The following is a 15,088-nucleotide window of genomic DNA, read 5'->3' on the forward strand; positions in this document are numbered from 1 at the left end:
TTATCATCTTTTACGCTCACCTAAACATGTTTACTCAATTCGCGTTGACGGCATTGTGCCAGTTTAGGGGAGCGTCAAAGATAATAATTGATTTTGAGGATAAAACTGCAGCGGACTTACGTTTTTTTTTCTCTGGGTTTGTATCGATTATTCGACGTAAATTATTCGTTCGCTTCGATTATTGATTGCGCAGTATTCGTTCGTTTAATAATCGATTTCTGTAGGAAGTATTCGATTAATCGATTAATCGAACGATTATCGGGGATCACTACTCTTGGCCTCTTAAGAGCGATACGAAAAGGAAAGAAGACGGCATGTCAAAATTCAAAAATAAATTAGTCAGGCTGGAACATTTAGAGAACAAAAACGCCGCAGTTCGATTAAACGAACTTTACAAGAAATCGCGCAGGATTTTGTTTGGCAAGACGGTAACAACGGCATAAATAAAAACCAACCGCACACAGCTCTGCCGTAATCTCGCAAACTGACGCAAGCGCCAGAGGTAAGAATTTCCAGTACGGGACTTTATGTAAAATTGCATGTATAATCAGCATACGCATACATTGTGAAAATCTGATCTGTACAAAATGTGTATTGTTGATGGGAAAACATTGCCATCGGCTTGATTTTTGAAAAAATGCAGTTTTATTCAAGCTATGCCACCAACGCCAGTTTGTTGTGGAAACAGCAAATTTAATTCGCTGTTTCCACAACCGGTTGGCGTTCATCCATCAAGGTATGTGAGAATCTATTTCCAATTATTTTCTCCAACATGCCGCCGTTGAGCGAAGCATGAGAAAGCATCAGGGAGAAGAATTCACAATAATTATGGACAGCACCGATTTTTCGAATTCAAAATGCAATTGAAACCATCCGTGTTAAATAACATAATGCCGTCCGAAATTATCCGAAGTAAAACAGATACAGTTTACGCGAGGATGTTTTGAGTTTTGTTACAAGATGTGTTTCGTTTCGATTGGAGCATTTAGAAGAGTGCAGCTGTTCACCAAATGCGACATTTACCTTCAATCAACAATCAGCTTCAATTTATCCGAAAGAGAAACTGAACAGGCGAGGAAAGTAAATATCGTCAAGAAGCTTTGTCCCTTGATGCTTGAAGAAAAAAGACACTACATATTAGGGAATCCTTGTAACCAACAATTAAATTGATGAGTTTGAACTATTTAGTTCTAATCTTTATGATCTATATCTGAGAACAGCAATACACTTCAATCTAGAATAAACTTTACTTTAAGATGAGTTTGATTTTATGCATTTAAAGTACATGGTTTTGTGAGCTTCTTAGCATTCTGTGTGTTCTTTGTGCAATTTGGTTGGTTCAGGTCCATCACGGAGAGCAACTACGAATTGTACAGTCTACCCAAGTTCAAGCTCAAGCTCATGGTTTTGTGAGCTTCTTAGTACATGATTTGTAATTCTGAAACAAAATTGCTATTATAAAAGTAACATTTCATGGGGATGGACTGTTTTTGATTAAAATTTTTGGCATGACAAGCTTTTCGGAAAAGTGTTTTTTTTTTCAAAAAAGAAGGCATGTGACTTTTATTATGCTAAACGTTCATTACGGAAAATGTTGTTATGTGAAATTTACTGTCCCTGCTCGTTCATCGTACTCTATCAGGACAGATAAAAAAATCACATCGCATCGCTATCAAATTACGTCACAACATAAGGAAAATGGCGCTTGCGCCCCATCACAGTGGAAATGGCGCTTGTGCCACTCCGTTTTCAAGCTTTCACGAGGTCATTTTTTCACATTTCTGTAAATTTTCACAGTTGTTTGGTAGGATCTGGTGTTCTTCATCGATCTATAACTAAAAACGTAAAATGTCAATGTTGGCGCTTGCGTCACTTTGCGAGATTACGGCAGAGCTGCCTCAGGTTAAAAGTAAACAACAGCTGATATTCATTTTGCTAAAATTAAATTCAATTCCGGTATCTTGAATAATCAAGATGAAAATGACATTGGGTGCAAAAATAAACTTCAAAATATATTGACAAACATATTGGTTGTCTGGATCTGTCATTTTGATTTTCGTTTGGAATATATAGGTTTTCGATGCAAACTAGCCCGAAAATGTATGCATTTGAGCTTAGCGAAGATGATTTTTATCAACACTGCTGCGTAACTTCGTAACAGGAGATTCGACAAAACTCATAATCTGATTTGTCGCAATTTTTCCTTCTTCATTCGGGCAAACATTCCATTCGGGTAAATGTTGCATTCGAGTAAACGTCGCATTCGGGTATTTGTTACATTCAGGTAAACGTTGCATTCGAGTAAATGTCCATTCAGGTATTTGTCGCTTTCGGGTAAATGTCCATTCGAGTATATGTTACATTCGGGTGAATGTCGTTCGGGTACGTGTTACATTCAGGTAAATGTGCTTCGGGTAAACGTGTTTCGGGTGAATGGGACACAACCGAGTCATCAGGATCCAAGTGTATAATATTAAATTGATGAAAAGAGAGATCAGTTCGAGGAGGAACCAAGGTGCAGCAAAAAACTTCACAATTAATGTTATTATTTAGAAATTTAAACGTATCCAACTTAGAAATAATACTACGACAATTCCACTTAGACATCGAGCAATATAATCAATGCGAGAAGGAGTCATGTTTGCTGCAAAAATATCTTTACTGCTGAAATTCGGTGAAAATGGTACTACAGTCGGAAAAAATGAAGAACGTGAGGATTTTATCCACAATGTTCAGATGTGAACTACTCCCGCGAAATCAAAAAGGGGAAACGTGTGCACTTCGCCACGGGAGAAAACTACTTGAGAAGCTACATAAAAAAGTGAAAATTTACCTCTTCGTTGACCGATGGTTTGATATTCCGTATCGCCTGCTGGAAATGTGCCATTCCCACCTTGAGTTCATTTTCCAACGCAGTTGAACTGTTATCATCGCTGCTGCACACAAGCATCGACTCTTTAAGTGCTTGCAGTGACGCTTGTCTCACGAGTCCAGCGAGATCAGCACCGGTGTACCCGTCAGTTAGCCGTGAAATCTCACTGAAATCAACATCTTCCGCTAGTGGAGGCTGGGTGCGATTTCTGGTGAGTGCCTGGAGGATATCCGTTCGATCCGCTTCTGCAGGAAGCCCAACGTAGAGAATTTTGTCTAACCGTCCGGGGCGAAGCACGGCTGGATCTACAATGTCCGGTCTGTTGGTAGCTGCCATCAGGAATACCCCTTTCCGATCCTCAACGCCGTCCATCTCGGTGAGCAGTTGATTCACAACGCGCATCCCAGCGCCACCCTCTGCACTATCCGATCGCTTGGGACAAAGCGAATCGAATTCATCGAAGAAAATAACGCAAGGAGCAGAATTGCGAGCACGCTGGAAACATTGACGAACTGCACGTTCAGACTCACCGACATACTGTGGATGAAAAAGATAGAATAATGAACATCTCAAAACCGGGCACATGAATCTGAGGATCTCACCATATTCAACAATTCTGGACCCTTGACAGAGATGAAGTTGATTCCCGCTTCGTTGGCAACCGCTTTTGCTAGGAGTGTTTTTCCACAGCCAGGAGGCCCACAGAGCAGCACTCCCGAAGGTGTATTCAATCCCAGAATCTTCAAACGCAGCGGGTATTTAACGGGAGCCAGAATAGCTAACTTCAGTTCATCACGGATATCTCCCAGTGAACCAATGTCTTTCCACGTCACATCCGGAACCGTAATAAAGCCTTCACGCTTCGCGGAAGGTTGTACCGACTTGAGGGATTCGAGAAAATCTTCTTCCTCAATGCAGAGACTATCCAGCTCCTCGTCGGGCAGAGGGTTCGAATGATCCAACAGAAGATTCAGCAACGTTTCCAACGTGAGCACCGGAAGAGGAATGGATTCACATTTCGACTTTTCCTCTGTTTTCTTTTCTTTTTGTCCGACTGTATCAGGTTCCACTGGTTGAATTGCTTCCGCCTCCATTGGTTCCACCGCTTTCACATCGTTTTCGCTTTGTTCAACTATTTCATCGGATGGTTTGGCTTCTCCGATTTCTACTTTATCGCCGGAAGTGCTGCTGTCGGCAACCATCTCAACGTCTGCGTCAGTAACCATTGGTTCCACTGTATTGGGCTGTGCCTCTTTCTCTTCTGTTTTGGAGCCATCATCTGCTGGTTTCTCTATCTGGGCTTCATCCTGCGTTGTTTCTGCTGGTTTTACCTCTGCCGAATCGGCCTTTGTCTCGGATTCAGGCTGCTTCTCGGCATTGTTTTCACCTTCGGTGGTTGGCTTTTCTTTTTCAACCTTCTCTTCATTCGTGTTAGTCGTGGTGTTGTCCGCTGGCACTGGGACAGGAGCTTCTTCCTGCACAGTTTTGTCCGCAGCATCAACGACTTTCTCTGCAACTACTTCAGCTTCCTTCGGTTCAACTTCCTTTACCGTTTCATCTACTTTTTGCGCAGCTTCCTTCGCGGCTTGTTCGTCTTTATCGTCGTCCAAATTAACAACCTCTTCGACGTCGTCCTCCAGAGCTACAACATCGTCGGCCGAGACGTCACCATTGAATGTGTCCTTGTTTGCGGTGGCCGAAGACGGTTCATCCACTTCCATAATGGCCACAACGTCGTCATCGTCGTCCTTCTTCTTCGTACTTTCCGGTTCCTTCTTGTTATTCTGTGCCTCGAGTTCCTTTTCTCGGCAGGCCTCAGCCAGCAGCAATTGTCGTTCCCGTTCGGTCAGCATCCTGGAAACAAAGTTTAGATTAATTATTACATCATATTCGTTCTTTGACCGTAGTCGCGATAGCAAGTGTCATTCGGTGCAGATAACCACGATACAATTGCCTTTCTTAAGGCTGGTACAGGCGAACGAACTGAAAAGTTTAAAGCCTCTCTAAAACAAAAATCGAGGGGTTGTATCCGAGATACGACCGCTTAGGACGTAGGACTACAAATCTTAGAAAATTTCTGATTCGATTAGTATGCAAATCGTTGAAATCCGTTCGCAGCAAAAATAGTTATTAACGTTAACTTTATTTCATAAAAACGTGACCTGTATTCTGATTTGGTACCCTTAATGTAAGACGTAGTCCTACGTCAAAAATGGAATGGAATTTTTTAAGGCTTACGCAACCCGAGATTGATTTTTGGTTTGACCTGTGTGATAAAGACAGAACACGTTTGTACAAGTTTGTGTGAGCGCTTGTGTGTGATTTTATGAACATTAATGACACAACAGATCCAGAACACAATAAAATCGGACTGCTACGCATTAGGACACGTAGATACATCCAGGACCCCATGCAATGCTACAAATGCTTCGCTTACAAGCATCGTAGGTGGAGCAAGTTCAACAAGTCGAACTTGCTCCACCTACGTAATTGAGAAGGAGATTGTTTCACAAAACCTATCTTTCACCAAGCAACAATACAGATGAAGGCAGGAGTCGGTTCCGTTTAGTTACAGCCCGTGATCAAAAATGCTTCGAAGACGGCTGAGTCTAATATCCAGGTCAGTGAGTTTTTCTAAGCCGAACGTCTTAAAGGCACAAAAAGGCAGTGCTTCTTCTGTAGGAGCGTTGAACCTACAGAAGGTATGGCTTCTTGTTCATAGGTGAACTTCTAATATCTTCTCTTAGATTTACGTACTTCATTGTTGTATTTTATTAGACAGTTATTGTACTCTGTCCAATCAGAAGTAATTTATGCTTTGTTGAAGAGTTTTCTAGACAAGTTTCTAAGCTTTTTAGGTTTTGACGTAGAACTATGCATTTCAGGAAGGGTGCCAAATCAGAAAATAGGTCACGCTTTTATGAAGTAAAGTTAACGTTAATAACTATTTCCACTGTGAACGAATTCTCATGATTTGCATACCAATCGAATCGGAAATTCAGATTTGTTTGATATGCTTTACATTACAATTCGCTAATCTATAAACGGTTTAAATTCATGAAAACTGGAGGAACTTCCTTTTTCCCATACATTTGTTCTACCGATTTGTGTACTAACCCCACCCGTACTTCGAATGCTTATAACTCGAACATTTCTTAACAAAACGGAAAGATTTTTGCATCAATTGGTAGGAAATATTTCTACGTGTCTATCACAGTTAATGAAATGTTATTTTTCATGAGATGAACAATTGAATAACTGTAAAATGTCAAGCGTTATCTAAACGCCCTAACTGCCAATTTTGATTGGCCCGATTTACGGTTTCCTCAACACAGACTTTAAATGTACCTGTGGAAATCCGCTTTGCAAATATACATGCAAGTCGGAGGTATTTTCGTTCCCACCGAGCTGTATCCCTAACACGGACTTCAAAATCATTGTGCCTGGGGGAATTCGCTTTACAAATACATGCAAGTCGGGGATATTTTTTGGTGTTGAGTACTTTTGTACTCGCTCGTCGTTGTGCAGACCGGAATGTTTCCCTAAAACGTACTTTTAAACTGAGAAGTCTGGAAAATCGCCATTTAAGATACTAAAGGTGAATGAACTTTCGCGGTTCGAGAACTACGTAAACATGAAATATGCAATAATTTCAGAGGGAAATGTAAAATACAATGATCATTTCACAATTCTTTGTTCACACATTGTGGTAGTCCCAGGCATCATATCAAACGTAAAAGGACATTCATCAAATTTATTTGTAACGAAGAGCATAATCTATTACAAAAATTTCGATGCATTTTAAAATAGTATCCAAAGTGGTAAACAAGTGAATTGCATAATATAATTGCGTAGTTCTACGTCGAAAATATGCGGTCGTGTCCTAGATACAACCCCTTACATTTTTTGTTGCTCCATCAAGATGCATCCTTTCTTGAAAATTTCCGCTTAAATGGACAGTTTTCATCATAGGTAGATTTAATATTGGTTTCAAACACTGATGAAACTATTCAAAGCTGTTCTGTGGAAGATATACTTTCCACTGGTATAAAATTTTCTAATAAATTATGGAATTAGAACCGTCCCAATTTGTTTTTTTTTTATCTCTGAATTGCTCAATCAAAATAACACAACAATTATAATGAAACATTTTAGTTATGATTAGATAGAGATCTTTCATTAGACAAATGCCAATTATGTATCATATATGATAGTTTAGAACTTCTAAGTATTAGATCAAGAACTTCTTGCCTAATACAGGGTGCGTGGCGAATTTGCAGTAAACGACATGTATTAGAAAACTAACGCCTGTTAGTCATATATGCGATAAATGTTTTGTGGTAGATTTTCTTCCGTGACATATGGGAATTGTTAAATATTTCGTTCAAAAAATAACCTCCAATTTCGATGACTGTTGATAGACGCTTCGGAAACTGCCGCATGTACGTTTTACCATGTTTCGATTCATAAAAGTCATCACATTCATGATCTTAGCTGTAATCTCTACGACGCCCACACAAAACAATCCAAAGGATTGATATCGGAATTACTAGGGAGACGAATATCCTTCTCCCCAAAACTCCAGAACATTTTCAGCAAGCCATCTCTGTGTTTTTTTGACATTATGAGTGCTCCGTCCTGCTGGAAAATGGAATTACGAGCAGCAACAACCTTCGTCATTCACAGGACAACAACATCCTACAGAACATACAGCAGAATACAGCGGCTGTTACATTTAGTCCGTGATCGAAGAAATACGGGGGCATTGCATCCTCCTCGCTGGAGACTACGTCTAGAACCATCACATGGGTCGGAAACTTCGTTGACATGACGACAGGAACTTGAGTACGATCTGCTGCGAGCCACCTGTTATTCTTTCGATTCACCTTTTGATCCTGATTATCCTGATTTTTTCATCAGAGAAAAAGATTACAGCATATGATGAGGATGCTTCAACCGACTCAGGAGTTTTTTAGCTTTCTCCAATCACCGTGATTTGGTCACAGCGTTCTTGAATTTACCTCTGCGTAGCGCATTAAACTTATGGCCAAAGTTTTTGGCCATTACTTGCCGGATTGGGAAGTCCAAACACCCGATTTCCCAAACCATGGATCTCAATGACCTCGCTGGATTCTTTTTGATTATTTTTCCTACTTTTTTGACCCTACGTTCAGCGGTATTGGAACGGCACTTCCACGTATTTCTTCCGGGTAGATGCGTTTGATAGTCTTTCATTTTCCCAAGAATCCTTTATATAATACACTGTTTATCCGACACTTTCATCGACCGAACTATCTCCTTTAGGCTTGCTCCGGCGCGCAGTAAAACTACGAAGACTGGCCGATTACTCTCTTGTTTCGACATCTTTACGTTTACTCAACACTATTTGCCTACATCTAACATCTAACACCTAACATGTTAGAACGTTCGACCAATGATGTGAACTTCACCCTGGATTTAGTACTTTCCCCGCCCTTCGAAAATAAATTGATCCAATTTATGAAAGAAAGTGACCTGTACGCCAATATCTAGGCATTTCCACAGGGACGAATGACCTTCGGGTTAAGCCCCTTAAAACGACAAGTACTATACATACCGTTTAATGGCCGTTGTAGCCGCCCTGGTTGCCAGAGCCAACAAATCCGCACCAACATAGCCAGGCGTTAGCTTAGCCAAATCGTCATAGTCTATCGACTTTTCGATCTTCAAATTTTTGCAAATAATTTTCAATATCTGCGCTCGTGCGTCTCTGTCGGGAATGCCAAGCGAAATTTCCTGATCAAATCGACCAACCCGTCGCAGCGCGGGATCCAACGCATCCGGCCGATTGGTTGCCCCGATAACCAGCACACCGTCTCCACCCTCCAACTTGGACAACCCATCCAAACTGCTCAACAGTTGGGCAACAATACGACGTTCCATATCCTTCTGGGCGTTCACACGATTGGCCGAAATGGCATCGATTTCGTCGATGAATAGCACACACGGCGAGAGCACAGCCGCCTGCTCGAACACCTCCCGGATGCGTTCCTCTGATTCACCCGAAACACCCGCTACCAACTCCGTAGCGGGAATCTCAATCAACCCTATCTTCAGTTGACCTGCGATGGCGTGTGCCAACAGTGTCTTTCCCGATCCAGGGGGGCCATGCAGCAGAAAACCACGCGGTGGTGGCAATCCGATGTGACGATAAATTTCCGGATGCTTTACGTGCAGCAGCAGTTCACACAAATCCCTCAGTATTTTATCCATTCCGCCGACATCATCGAAAGTAATATCCACGAACCGAGCACAAACTTCCTTCTTGTATCGTTTCGAGCGGGGTGCAGCGACAGGTGCCGCATCTTGTCTGGGAGGGGTTACTTTCTGACCATTCTGAGTTCCGGAACGTGCTGGAGGAATCACCGTTGGATACGGTAGCAACGGATTGGAACTGTTACTGATCTCGGAGTTCTGGGCTTCCAAACGGCGACGTTTTGCTTGCTGCACCGGCAGCTGTTCGGTGGCTTTGCGGGCCCCATTCGTGCTCCCGTTGCTAGAATCGACGGCTTCATCACCCGACCTTGGTTTTTCCGTACGCGTTACCTTTGTAACGGTAATGTGTCTGTTCGAAGCGATTTGAGCTGCAAAAAAATACGACCATTAATCATTTCACAACTTTTGCAAAGCCGGACAACTTACTCTCAATTATCTTCATCTTGTCACTGGTAGTGGAAACTGCCTTTTCCTTATCTCCCGAATTGCGACCCCCTTCCTCCTCGTCGCTGCTAATATCAATAGCTTCAGCATCGTTCCCACCTGCGGCCGGTCCACTTGCTCCACCAGGCGGTTTACTCTTGTTGTTTATGTACATATTGGTGAGGGTATCGTTCATGCGATTAACATTCCCGGCGTTGGCATTATCTTCCATCACCTCCAGATCGGAATTACCCTCGTCCTCATTTTCACTGGACGGGTTACTATCCAGCCCATAGCTGTGGAGCACTGTTTTATATGCCTGTTCGACCTGCATCCGAAAAGGAACGGCCTTTCGTCTGGTATACTCCCGATAGCGCTCCTGCAACTCGCGCGCCATCACTCCGACATCTACGTACGTCTGATGAACATTTTCCTCCAGGTACTGTTGAATTGAAAAAAAAAGTTCATTTGCTACAAACCAGAACTAAAAAAAACTGTAAATAATGGAACAAAAACTAAAGCAGTATATGGTAGCAGCTTTCGTATACGTGTAAACATTGCTTCGTCAAACACTGGCTTATATCACATTGCTAATTGCGGCAGAAAATTCACTAACATTCAAGATTATCTGGCGATTCACATCGCATTTCTTCTCGAATATCTCCAATAGCAAATATCAGAGAACCCGAGGGAAGCCAGAAAACATGTAACGCACATAACCTATCAAACCGGACTCCATTTTGGCTCTGCCTACCGGAAAACAAAAACGAACTCTATGCCTAAAATCAAATACAAACCTGCTTCACGCGAGGAATTATCATCGGATCGTACGATCCGCCCATGGGCTTCTTCTGCAACATTTTTCCGCCGAGGAGAATCTGCGATCAATTTTTCACCGAGCAAGCAAATTTTTCTTCCTCTGCAAACAGCGTCTTTTCAAGCGGATCAAAAAAAATAGTCCTTCGACACCTTTCGTGTGCCTGCTTCAGCAAAAAGCCACTCAGTTGACAGTTCTGCTGCCGTTAGAGCAGTAGCAGCAACACAAACACACACGCCTATCGATCACTTTCACGCTGCCGGTCACCCTCACTCGCACGCACCACTACAAAGCAAAACCCAAAGGCCAAAGTAGGGGGAGCGCCAGAAAATCGCGTTCCAGATTTTCACTTGCGTTTCACTGGCGGATAAAGGAATCAAACTAATCGGCAAAAATAGCGAAAATGTTACAATGTTTGCGGCTGTTCTCGCAACTGCAATCTCTTTTCAAACGAACTCAATCCAGTACACAACAGATAATAAGCCACGAGAAATGAGAATCATTCCAGAGAACTTGTTCCGAAATGACCTGTGTCTACTGAAATTGGTAAATGAGGTATCGTTTTCTGTGAATGTAGAGGTAAACGGTGTCATTTGCCAAAAATGGACCCCTACAATTGTCCGTACAGGCTCCATTGTTTTGATTATTTGCTTTTTGAAGGGGCGTAATTCCAACTTCTGTCTTGAAGTGAATGTAAAGAAAAAAAAACTTTCGTTTCAATTCGATCCATGAAATCACAAATTTAGTAATATTTTTCATAGACTAAACAAGCATCGTTAGAAACAGTATATTTTAATAAACTGTGCGTAATCCTTACTTTTGACATTTTAGGTACTCTTTAGCCGGGTTCAGACGGTGCGAGTAAGCATACGAGTCGGTCTAGTCAGTTACTGCAGTACAGCTACTCACACCGTGTGAACACATCATGCCAGTTAGTGTCATGTGTGATTCGGCGTGCGAGCTACTTCAAATTTTTTTGAATTTACTCGCACTCGCATCCCTCAAAACGTCAAAAACAGAATTTAGCGCTCGAATCAGGGATGCCAAATCTTTACATTGTCTTTACATGTCTCTATTTTTAAGATATTTGAAAATATGCGAAGATTATTATAGACTTGAAAATTATTGAAAAAACAAATAAAACCCTCATAGTTTCTAAGCGGAATCGTTGTTATTAAACGGTTTTATTTAGCTTGCCCTGTAATCTGTTTGTATGTTTGTAACATGTCCCACATTAGTAGAAATTTGACCCCCTTCTTGTTGACCGATTGATCTGAAATTTGGAACACACCTTTATCTCTGTAGTCATTACAAAACTGCGTATTTCATTATCTTGTAAATCCAAGATAGAGGCCGCTACAAAATGGCGGATCCCTTTCTTCCTCAAAACCTCATCAATGTGGGTTTTCCAAAACCCCATCAATATGGGTATCAAATGAAAGGGCTTGACTAGCAGAATACAGTTATTTAAGAAAAATGCAAATCCAAGATGGCTGCCACTACTAAATGGCGGACTACATAGTTTCCCAAAACTTCATTAATATGGGTGTTGGGGGGAAGCAAACTACGCCACTGATGACTTGATCTGAACCTGCGCATCCGGACGGTGCCACTCCATGACGCACCCAGACAATCATTGACAGCTAGCTGTCATCACTGTCATTCTGAAAACTTCTCTCGTACCACACATTCTTTGCTAATCACAAAAAAGGAGTAGAGATAGAACCCAAAATAAAGTTGAATTCCCAAATTGTTAAATAATTGAATCATCCTGTCGTGCTTTGAATTTAAAACGAGGAGATCAAATGTAGGTAAAACCTAATAATGTAAAGTTCTTGTTTAATTATTGTTTCTCTTAATAAATACAGCTTTGAGCTCGCTATACATTGATAAAAACGCGTGCTGAATAGAACCTCCGAAACCCCCGTAACAATGGGTATCAAATGAAAGGGATTGACTAGCAGAACACGGTTATTTGTGAAAAATGCAAATCCATCAAAATTCTACCAAATGGCGGACTACATATTATGTCAAAACACCATTAATATGGGTATCAAATGAAAGGGCTTGAATAGTAGATCACAGTAGATCATGAAAAATTAAAATCCAAGATGGCCGCAATCACAAAATAGCAATATACTTTATTAAACGGTTTTATTTAGCTTGAACTGTTCGTATGTATGTATGTATGTCTGTAGGATTGTCCCACAGTAATAGAAATTTGACCAATAGGAACTGCCCGGATAGGAACTGCTGTCATTTTAAAACTGCTTATCTTGAAAAATCCAATTTGGCCTCCGCTCAAAATCGCTGATTCCATATCATCTCAAAAAAAAGGTTGATTGAGATATGTGTATCAAACCAACGAACTTGACTTGGAGAACACACTATGTATTTTCTGCAATCTACTCAATATCGGTATCAAATGAAATTTTTTGACTGATAGAATACAGTACAATGCCTTTATTGTAGAGAAATATTCTAATGAAACAGATAATGTACTAAAAACTAGAAAATAAAATGAGTAAACAAAAACTTTTTAAATTATAAAATCCATTCATTTTCATTATCCACAATTAGTGATTTCATCATATGTCCCACTATTTTATTTTAGTCTTATCAATGCCCTAGACTAATGAAGGAGAGGTGTGATAACTACTAACTGCAACTTGCCTAATTATTTTCTCTAGCTTTTAGTACATTATTATGTTTAATCACAAATAAACCGTTTAACTTAAAAAGTTTTTTTACTCATTTTATTTTGTTTTGCACGCTGGTGGGGCACGTTTTCTTTTTGAGATAGTTTTCTTGGGATTCTAAATATAAAATCATTATCGGGCACAATTTTCATTCGAAATTCACTCACAACTTCCAAAAAAAGTATTGTTCTAAAAAACAGAATACATATTCCATTTAAAAAAGTAGATTTTCATTCATTATTTTAGTTTTTGAGGCGTATTTATTCCTCCTGCAAATCTACTATCATTTTCATTTCACAAATTGGTACACGAAGCTGCTGTCAAGGCGAAATAATTCAAAATTTGAAAAATCTTTTAGACTGCCATTTGTAGCACTACATACTTTCGGAATTATTTTAGCTATGGATGCTTTCGAGATTCTAAAAAAATATCGACAATAATCTGAACGATATTCCAGAAGAAAGGTACAACATTTCTAGTTTCACTTATGTAGGTATAGCATCCCTCATGAGTGTATCTTGCGTTGTATTTGTGGAGCAATTAAATCCAACAGTTTTTTCACTTTTTCAGGTGTTATTCTCAACACTGCTCTGTACTCTCGGGGATCATCATCGTAGAGTTACTTCAATATTGTATTTGTTGCTCCTTTTTTTTGCATCCAATTCCTGGACCGAATCCTTTTTTCTTTCTGCTTTTTCCGGATAGTACCTTCAGTTCAAAGAAATTCAGCACAAAGTATTTTTAAACACGGCCAGTGTGTGTTTAGCGATAAAATTGTGTAATGATAAATTCAACTGAAAATCTAAGACGAAAACTGCCAATAAAGAAGTCGATTTCGGATCAATCATCTGACAAATTCGGATCTGATTGCTGTTTCTGACGATTTGATGGACATTTGAAAAACCGCCTGGCATCTCTGGAAAACCTGTGCCGTAGTATCTAGTTTCTTGCCAGCAGCTCACATTGTGTGAACGGACAAGGCGAGTCAACCATTTGTCAAGCGAGTTCACCGGGTCAGTAGCTGCTCATTGTGAAGCCAGCTACTAGCAACGTATAAATGGGCCTTTTGTATTTGTATTGTTTGTAATTGTGTCACAAATGAATATTGAAGGCATTCTCATTTTGACGTAGGACTACGTCTAACCTTTCAATATAGGGTCCCATTTCAATATTTCAGTGTGAAAAAGTGTTCAGTTTTTGAACGTTAATACCTCCTCAATCAATGAATGGATTTTGGTTCCAAATACACACATTGATAGGAAATATTCTCAGCAATTGTTTATATGGTTCACATTACGAGTTCTCAGCTTATATAAAGTTCAAATTGATGAAAAATTTGAAGAAAGAATTCCCACTTTCCCGTACATTTTGTGTGTGCCCCCGCAGCGAACACATTACAAGCAACCACGGGTACCGGCTAAACGTATGGACAAGGTGAAGGTGGGGGACGAAGAAGAGATTATGAATAAATATAGGCGGTCGCTACAACGTTAACTATATGGCTACATAAAGTGAGCGATGGTGGTGCTTGGCCACATTCTATCATCGGACGTCAAGCAGGAAAGACGCTATCTTGAGATTGATTTTGATCATAAGAGATATCGCTGCATTTGCAGGGAGAGACAGGAGTTTCTATGAGATATGGAGCAGGAGAACCTATCGAAGTATGTTAAAAGCGTTGGAAGCATCGCGCCGTTTGAAGGAGATGCTAATCGCGCTCGATTTGGTTGAATGCTGGAGCTTTTAAACGGTTTTATTTATAAAACTGCGTATTTCATTATCTTGAAAATCCAAGATGGCGGCCGCTACAAAATAGCGGATTACATATTTTCTCAAAGCCCCATCAATATGGATATCAAATGAAGGACTTGACTAGTAGAACACATTTATTCATGAGAAATGCAAAACCAAATTATATCACAATACCAGACGGTAAATTCATATTGCGATATGCTTGCCATCAAGTGTGTGTGCGTTGCCGGCTGAACAATAACCCCTACAACACTTGTACCGCGTTTGAGT

The 15,088-nt window shown here is 40.5% G+C and overlaps 1 protein-coding gene across 1 annotated transcript in view; it reads right to left on the minus strand.

Moving 5' to 3' along the window:
* Window positions 1–10,919, minus strand: part of LOC129768288 (nuclear valosin-containing protein-like) — a 28,289-nt gene extending 17,370 nt beyond the window's left edge. The window contains exons 1-5 of the mRNA XM_055769821.1: window positions 10,348–10,919; window positions 9,554–9,992; window positions 8,469–9,495; window positions 3,475–4,726; window positions 2,834–3,409 (exon numbers count right to left, since the gene is read on the minus strand). Of these exons, the coding sequence (XP_055625796.1) occupies window positions 2,834–3,409; window positions 3,475–4,726; window positions 8,469–9,495; window positions 9,554–9,992; window positions 10,348–10,410 (3,357 nt within the window). The 5' untranslated portion in view covers window positions 10,411–10,919. The remainder of the gene's footprint in view (window positions 1–2,833; window positions 3,410–3,474; window positions 4,727–8,468; window positions 9,496–9,553; window positions 9,993–10,347) is intronic.
* Window positions 10,920–15,088: the final 4,169 nt, after the last annotated feature.

This window comes from Toxorhynchites rutilus, chromosome 2, assembly GCF_029784135.1.
Source record: "Toxorhynchites rutilus septentrionalis strain SRP chromosome 2, ASM2978413v1, whole genome shotgun sequence".
In the NCBI taxonomy this organism is placed as follows: Eukaryota; Metazoa; Arthropoda; class Insecta; order Diptera; family Culicidae; genus Toxorhynchites; species Toxorhynchites rutilus.